Raw genomic sequence first — 9013 nt, forward strand, 5'->3', positions numbered from 1 at the left:
TAAATGACAGCAGACTTTCTGTTCAGTTACATTCATGCAGCTTTCATTTCTTAACCTCATAAATACCCAAAGGAGAAGACGATTCACTGACGTCACCTCACAGCAGGAGCCACTTACTGTCCTGTATTGTGTCCTGGAGACGCCAAGAGACTGCAGGTTTCCATTTCAAACATACAAACAAACCAAAGGGCAGGTGAGTACTGAAATGTCTATTACTTTTATACTGTAAAGCACTTGATAATTAAGCAAATGTCCTTCACATAGTTTGGCAAACTTTAAATGTATCTTTGGAGGTCTTGCAGAGACGTCATGATACCAGAAATTTAGTAGTCGGTACCAATACCAGTGAAATTCCACGATTCTCGATACCCAATGTAGAAGATATATCAGGTGTTGATACACAAACAATTGAAGGTTTTGGTGTTTTTATGGGTTTTATTGACTGAATATAACCAAACCTATCCTTTAATGTGTTTTACATCTAGTCCTACTTGATATTCAGACCTTAAATTAGTTCTTCTCGCCCTCAACGTGCAGAGCTACCCACAGCTTCCGCCTCTCTTATCTGCCATTTACTGATAATCAGCTGATAGACATTCACTGTATCACCTGCTGCTGGCGCTTCATTAAGCAGCTACACAACATGCAGTAAACGAAGGGCACCCAGTGGAGGCGACTCGCTGGGATATAAAACCCTGCAGCCTCTTCATGGAACGATCTAAACGGCTCTTTTTAAACAGCAAAACCGTCGTTTTTAGAAGTCCATCTGCTTCCATAAAAGCACAAATGTCTTTAACCGGTTTGTTTGTTTTGACACAACAGGCTCCACAGTCAGTTGATCCCATTAAAGTCCTCACGGAGGACGCTGGGAGAGGAGATTGGCTCCGCTGGGTGCTGCTGTTCTCCCATCTGAGACTTGGTGAGTTCCTGATGACAAACACTGAGGACCTGAAGAACGCCTGCAGGGTTTCTTCCTCTTCTGCCGTATCATTCTTCTCTTGCACCTTTAAAAAAAACAAACAACAAAAGCATGATTAATTTCAAGGATTTTATTTAACTGGTTAAATACATCAGAACCAAACACCCAGGAGGTTAAGTGCAACAGTGAATAATTACTCTTAATTTACAAAGAGATTTTGTTCTTTTAAGATAAAATAAAGGAGTAGTTTGTAGGATTTAGTGCCATCTAGTGGTGAGGTTGCACATTGCAACCAAGTGAATACTCCTCTGCTTGGTAAGTACGCTTTTAAGAAGTGAGGTGAAGTGAGGTGAAATGAGCAAAAACACCGGCGTGGTCCTTTAACCGCTGACGTGACATCATTGCTCTCATTAATGAGAAACTGGAGGAGGTCCACACACACACACACACAAACAGAAGCAAAGCACACACACCTGGCTCTTCATTAAAATTAGAGTCCGTCCCCCCACAGCGGCCTCCTGAGGGACAACAAGTCTCTCTCATGCTCTGTGGACGACAGTTTAATTAATTAACACACACATCAAATATTCAATTAAATGCACTAACGAGGTATAATATACAGCTTCTACTTGTATACATAATATACACGCATGTAAGGGTAAAAATATATATATATATACAAACAAACATGCAGACTGTGAAGTGATCATCAGTGTTTTCTCTCTCCCATGCTCTCATGACCCTGGAGACTCAACAGGAAATTGTGTGTGTGTGTGTGTGTGTGTGTGTGTGTGTGTGTGTGTGTGTGTGTGTGTGTGTGTGTGTGTGTGTGTGTGTGTGTGTGTGTGTGTGTTATCGAGAATTGGATATGTGGTGTACTGTCACGTAAGCATGTTGCCTCACACTGAATTTAGAAATAAACACAAACACATTTGTTCACTAGAGAAAAACAATCTGACAAAAGTCTTGTTTTTCATCCGACCCTGATTTAGACGAAAAGATCGATTTCGAGAAAGTCCAGAAGAAGATGTTATGTGCCTAAATATCAATGTACTTTGTTGCTTTTCGAAGTTGGACTTCGATCATGGACGTATTAAGAGAGCTGGATGTGGTGCCCCTTAATGCTGCAGTGCCTTAAACTTGCATTCTTCATAACAGCCAGCAGGGGGCGACTCCTCTGGTTTCTAAAAGAAGTCTGATTGTATAGAAGTCTATGAGAAAATGAGCCTACTTCTCACTTGATTTATGACCTCAGTAAACATTGTAAACATGAGTTTATGGTCTCAATCGCTAGTTTCAAGTCTTCTTCAATACAGCATGATGTTCAGTTAGTAAATTATGCTCCCATTTAGAGTCAAATAGACCATAAAGCAGGGGATGCTTTGGTCTCCTAAAAATGTCTTATTCAGCATTTGGTTGTACTTCGCTCCCCTCTCTCGTGTCAAGAAGTGAAAGTCAATTGTTTTTCCATTGCAACGTCAGCAGCACCCAGCAGCAAAGCTATGCCTCCGCCATTTTGGACTGAAAGCGACTACCGGACGCCGATAAAACGTGCACCTACAAAGTGCCGTACAAAAGTAAAAGATGCATCTCCTCGCCTTTTTAAAACTGCAGTTAATTAGCTTTGTGCAAAATCTCTCACGTTAACACGATGCATCTTCTTAAATCACTTGCATGTGTCATTTTAGAACAAATCTGTTGAGCAGGAGAGAGGGATTTTAATTATTATTTTGACTCTCTGCAGCTCTATACTGGACAATATAACATTTTGAATGTAGCGTTTATGTTCTTCGATGTGTGTGTGTTTCTGTGTGTGTGTTACCTCTGAGTGATCCTATCTGGACTTGAGGAATGTTGCTCAGGTCTGAAGGGAAACCCACGTACACACCTCCATAGTTTCTATATACACAAACACACATACACATTATGCAAAATGCAAAATAGATATTTAAATATATAATATATATGTATAAAGAGATCAGCACTGAAGATCTGAATTAAAATGACTGACTCACTTCCATTTGTCGTCTTCTGGCACCGACTCTTCTAATCTGTCAACACAGTCACACACGTTAAAAGCTCTACGTTAACGGGAAACATCAGAGAAAGGTCAAACAACACACACGTTTTAACATCTGAATGTGTCTGTGTGTATTTGTGTGTGTGTGTGTGTGTGTGAGCTTTTCATGAAAGAGGTGAAAGGTGTAAATTGAACTTACACCTTTGATGAAGACTCCTGAGGACCTGAGGTCACAAACACACAGATGAATTTTAATGTTATTCCTATTGGCGCTCTGTTTTATTTCTCAGTTAAACTTATAATCTGCATAATAATTAACATTTATACATGTCTCTTTGTTATCATCTGCCTCTACAGAAATACAACCGGCAGCAACAAAGAGAAATATGATGCAAAAGAAGCAATAAAAAGGACAAACCTAAAGATTATACCAGGTAATTATGCAGGTAAATATGTGTGTTTTTCATAGTTTCTCAGTCTGTATTGTATGAAAACCAGCACACTGACTCACTGATTTTTCTTTTAACTGATAAATATTGAGCTGAGATGTCTCCACATAATTTTGTGGAGTCAGTTTGTGCCAATGATTTAAAATAATGATGTTATTATTATAATTAATAATTATCTCCGATTTATTTGAGGGATTTTTAGAGGCGTTATTTTACAAGAAAAAAAAGGTACATTTAGATAAAAAATAAACAGTGTTATGTATCTGCAATGATGGACAAAACTACTGAAAACAAATTATTATTAAAATTATTTCAGCAGGATAATCCCTTTAGTATTAATACTGCTTTCAATGTACATATATTTAAAAACATGATTTTCCTTTAACCTGTGAGGAGATATATTATGATGATTTAAGCGAGTTGATTTTCACACCATACTGGTGTTAACATTGGTGGCCTGAACATTGTAAAGCAAAATGTAAGATATTAAAACCAGCATGCGGCTTATATACAATCAAACATTACAGATTTCCCACAGATCATTATTCTAATCATAATCCATACTTTGCCGTACAAGATTAGGTTAAAAAAAACAGCTAAAAGTAGGATAAACAGTGAGTAAAAATTGAGCAAATATAACCCGACTCTGTCACAGGTCACTACTCAGATTCAGGTTAAATTTGTTTTAATTTACGTAGACCAAAATAAAAAGTGTACAACATGAAACAGGTGTGAGTGCAGTGACTCATCTCATCAGCTTTATGTGTTTACCTGCAAAAAACTGGACCTTTAACAGCACTATATGACAGAAAAAGTTACTAAAATAACTTAAATACAACTAAAGAGAGAAAGAAGCTTTGAATCTGCTATATTATCTGCTACAAGATAAACAAAATGTTCTTCTATTTCAGGCATAAACATCCTGTTTTCTCACCTCCAGTGTCGTTGCTGCTGCTGCTGCTGTTGTTGGTGGCTGGTGAGGAATTTCCACATCCCATCTCTCACCTGAGTCTATAAAACCACAGAAGAAGAAGAGGAAGGGAAGAAGAGAGGCAGAAGAAGTAAAGAATGAGAGAGGTACAGAGAAATATAAAGATAGAGGAGGTCCTTTCTGTGTTTCTTCTCCTCTCTCTACTCTGTGTCTATCTACTGTACCTCTCAGCATGGACGAATGATTAAAATGACGGCAAGAAAAAAGGAGGAGGAGGAGGAGGAGGAGGAGGAGGAGGAGGAGGAGGAGGAGGAGGAGTGTGTGTTAGTGTGTGTTTTTGTGTGCCTCGTGCTTTGAAATCTGTGCACAATTTGAATGAAGTAGATCAATGTCAGCTTGAATCTACTTAATTTCTGCCTGAATACAGTAGAAGTGGACTTGTGGAGAGTGGGAACAGAAGATATTTGTGGTTTTCAGGTATTTAAAAGGTGCAGAAACACACCTGAAGGAAACTACCATCACACACACACATTTTATTATTAATGATGATCAATAGCAGCAGCGGAGTCTAGTAGATGTAAACAGCGTACACCAGACTAACAGACAGGAACAAGTCTCAAGCAAGTCTATATACTAGTCTTATACAGATTTGGTGCTAAATTTAACCATTTTTTACTAATCAAAAATTAATCAAATTGATCAATAATCCCTCCAAAATACCACATTAAGATATCAAGACCTTGAGGAACACCATAGAAAAAGCCATGCTGTGATTTGGGATCAAACATTTTTTAAATTTTGCGATTTCTGCAAGAATTGCATTTTTCTGCGATTGGATGGCGAGCACTTCTGTTGTGTAAACTGCTCAGAAACCCCCTTATTGTCAATCTATCTAGGAAAGCCATACATCCTCTGAATGCTCTAGGTCTCTAGTTTGTGGCTGTAAAGTTTCACGAGGCTGTGATTATCCTAGAGGTCACCACAGGTCATTTTATACACTGAAGTCAAGTTTTAAAAAATGGTACTATGGGGACTAACACAAATACAATTGGGCGCCAGCAATCCCACGAGTCTCAGAGGGTTAAGGCAGGTCAAGTCCCAAATCAAAGTCACTTTTCCTCCCCGAGGTACTGCATTCGGTTTATATAAAGAGAAAGGACAAGGTATTAATACCTGTCTAATAATGATAGGGTTAGTCATCCAATCATGGCGAGGAGGAGTTGAATGACAGGGTAGTCATGACAATGCCATTCTCAGTGTGCACTCGTATTCTGGGTAACGTTACACCGACACTGGTGACGTCAACATTGACAACGACAAACATTTTTAATATTTAATATTTAAACTGAAAACATAATTAGAACACAGAAAAAAAAAGTCAATCGAGCCAGAATCTGCTGAAAATAGAGTAAAGTCTGTTTTTTTGGTGTCTTTTTTTACTCGTGTAATGTGACAAGATCCAATAGGAACCCTAACACGAGCTTTAGGTAGACCACAATTAGAGTTGTGCCACCAGACAACTTCGCAAATCCCTGGAGAACACAAATTCCCATGTGTGACCGCACCAGAGCAGAGATGGATATCCAGTAATGAACAATTAGCTCATTTATGCTGCAGTTTGCACATAAAAGGGGTTAGAAACTGAGGAAAACAGAAACATGTGTTAAAGAAGATTCACATACTGCGATTTCTTTTTGAACACCTGCTAAAAGTGATGCTGTGAAAAGCCGATATCGGAGCGTATTATTGACCCACAGACGGGCTCTAACTGGTTTTATAATTAAACACACAGCCTGAACAGATGCTGTAAATCCCAGTGTCTCCACATCTCCACAGGTCAGCTGACTCAGCAGATTACTGTGTGATGTAGAAACACATGCATGTGGGGAAACAGAGAGACCGAACTCCGGTGCTTTTGCTTTGAACACATGAGCGAAAGGTTTTAATTCATTCCGTAGTCGACCTGGTCAGACTGTATATGTTGACTCCTTCATCTTTCTCTTCAAAACAAACAGAGTTGGTGGGATCGATGCCGTCGTTCATGAGCAGACGTGGGAAGTCAAAAGTGTGAAACACATAATTATCGAGCTCTGTGCTAAAAAAAACAAAACATAAACCTGACGCCTCCAGTGACGTGATTGTTGTGCTTTTCACAACTTTTACAGGTGCGATGATTTATAAATAAACATGCTGCAAATCTTAGACCAATTACAGATGTGATGCTTTACTTTCTAAATCTTTACACTTTTCAAGTAGCAGCTCCAAAAACACCAGACAGGAGAGCATCTTCTTATCTTCTTAATTGACAAATATAATGGGTCTTTTGGCAACAGCCAAAATGCCGAACTCAAGGCTTCACAAACCAATAGGTGACGTCACGGTGACTACGTCCACTTCTTATGTACAGTCTATAGTTAAACCTGCTATATTTTTTGGCCACTAGGGGCCAGTGGAAACAAGTTGTGAACACAACATAGATATAGCAATCTGTGTATTTACACATCCAGCAGTTACGTAGCAACATTATAATTCATTTGGAATTGTGTTTGTGTCCACTTGATAAATTTAAGCCCAATATTCGCTCTCTTTTTGCTCTGCTTTTGGTCTCCACCACCTCCTGAGGGAAATATCTGTCTCTTTAGCTGCTTTTAAGCCGAAAACAGCTGCCTGCTGCGGCCAAAAGCGACGCCATGAGAGCTGTGAGAGTGGAACAAATCAGTAAATTTGCGAGGCAGACAGCTAAACAATGACCACTTTTACATTTTGTTATAGCACCCAAAAGCATCCCCAAATTCCTCCTGGCTCATTGTTGATGTTAAATTGCAAACTTTCAAAACATCAACAGCAAGCTAGGAGGACATTTAGGGATTTGTGGGAGCTGAAACGTCTCTACCATGACAATCAATACTATTTTTTAAAAGAGTTGAGTGCTGCAAAGGCCCATTATCTGCAGATTCTCATCTTTGATTATAATAATGTGTTTCCGTCCGAGTGCAAAAAAGGAAACGCTCTGTGCCTCCGTTGCTTCTCATAAGTACTTTTTATTTTTCACCAACATCCTTCCTGTCTGAATTTTAAAATGACTCATACCTCCCACACACATGAACACACTCACCTGAATTACAGGGTAAAGCAAAGTGACTTTTAGAACATAATTGATTGTTCCGGCAGGAAGTCAAAATGACTTCTGGACACACGCTGAGGGTTTTTCATCAAACACTTTTTTCAATGTGCAGAGTTTAATATGACACATTTTCTGTTTCGTTCTGTGGTTTTAATTAAGATTTAAAAGAAAGAAAGAGACAAATCCAAACGCTTTTAACTGTGTATCCCTCATCCCAAAGATATAAACATGAATTTGGAGGCACAACTTGGGTCTTATTGGAGCTTTAAGGTTTACATTAAGTCTTTTAAACATTGTACAGCTCTTTTAATTTTGAAAATCAATATATTTCACATATCTTTTATATACATTTTTTTACGTTCTTTTTTATGTTCTTTTCTGTTTTATAGTTATGATTCTTGACTATTGCAGTACTTGTTTTTCATTATGCACCAAAACACCAAGGCAAAATGGGAAAATCTACTTGGCAATAATCCTGTTTTTTAGGATTTTATTTATTTTATTTATTTTATTTATTTTATTTATTTTATTTATTTTATTTATTTTATTATATTATTATATTATTATTATATTGACTCTTTTATGTCACTTTACCTTCATTTATGTGCATCTCATTCATATTTTACTGACACCAACAACACAGTCTTAACATCAACCTCACTGTGCAGTTTAACTGAATTCACTGTTTTTCTGTAGAACTTTCATTCCTCCTTTTACAGTTAATGTTATTATAAAAGAAAGAGGTAAAGAATAATAACATTTAAACAAACAGGATATGAAAACATGAGGCAACAATACAGTGTGTTTTTAGTTGTGGCTGTTTAAAGCTGTAATTCCTCATTAACAACACAAGGAGGCAGTGCTACCATTCATTTATTAAATTAAAATCCAGACTTCTGAATTTATTTTTTGCAGTCCACCAAAATAGATTTGCACCAACCCGTTTTTATGTTTGTGTCTTCCTTCAAGAAGTCTGTATATTCTGTTGAAATTCTGCTTTGTTTTAGAGGACCAATACTAACTGCTTTTGTCTCTGAATTGCAGATTAATAACACAAAATATAATAAACAAATAAATTATGATGTGAGATAAAACTCACCTACCCAGCAGATAAAATGATATAAAGTAATAGAATATAATAGAATAGAATTATCTCCACCTTTAGCAGCTGCAACATCAAAGTGATGAACTCATTAATGCATTAATAATTATAATAAAATAGTATAATATATATTATTCTGAAATAGGTCATTCTGCATAATGAGTACTTTTGTAAGTATATTTTACTGCTCATGGCCTACTTTTGTACTTACTAATAATTTGTTCAAACGTTAACTTCTATAACGTGGTATTACATTTACTTGAGTAAAATGATGTCTGAGTACTTCTTCCACCACTGACAGTACATCAACATGGCCCATATTTTCAGCAAATATTAGTTTAGCCAATAAAATAATCTAATATTAAAACTCACTTGTTTCTCCTAGACATCCCACAGGATTTTTATAATTAATTATAAATTTTGCAGTAATTTTATTTACTTTTAACTTGGGTCTTGACATATTTTGCC

General features: G+C 37.2%; 1 protein-coding gene across 1 annotated transcript; it reads right to left on the minus strand.

Moving 5' to 3' along the window:
• Window positions 1-415: 415 nt before the first annotated feature.
• LOC141762047 (overexpressed in colon carcinoma 1 protein-like) lies at window positions 416-4555 on the minus strand. The gene is made up of 6 exons (XM_074625869.1): window positions 4323-4555; window positions 3139-3163; window positions 2935-2970; window positions 2742-2818; window positions 1393-1465; window positions 416-1004 (listed from the first exon to the last, which is right to left on the minus strand). Exons 1-5 carry the CDS (start codon window positions 4384-4386, stop codon window positions 1410-1412), a joined length of 258 nt encoding a protein of 85 aa, XP_074481970.1. The 5' UTR covers window positions 4387-4555; the 3' UTR covers window positions 416-1004; window positions 1393-1409.
• Window positions 4556-9013: the final 4458 nt, after the last annotated feature.

This window comes from Sebastes fasciatus, chromosome 23 (assembly GCF_043250625.1).
Source record: "Sebastes fasciatus isolate fSebFas1 chromosome 23, fSebFas1.pri, whole genome shotgun sequence".
NCBI lineage: Eukaryota > Metazoa > Chordata > Actinopteri > Perciformes > Sebastidae > Sebastes > Sebastes fasciatus.

Excerpts from the sequence above, each read along its gene's own strand:
- LOC141762047 (XM_074625869.1), bottom strand. The coding sequence starts at position 4,386 with ATGGGATGTGGAAATTCCTCACCAGCCACCAACAACAGCAGCAGCAGC. Across the intron at positions 2,971-3,138 it reads CAGGAGTCTTCATCAAAGGT|ATTAGAAGAGTCGGTGCCAG; the intron begins GTAAGTTCAATT and ends CTGTGTTGACAG. Across the intron at positions 2,819-2,934 it reads CCAGAAGACGACAAATGGAA|AAACTATGGAGGTGTGTACG; the intron begins GTGAGTCAGTCA and ends TTGTGTATATAG.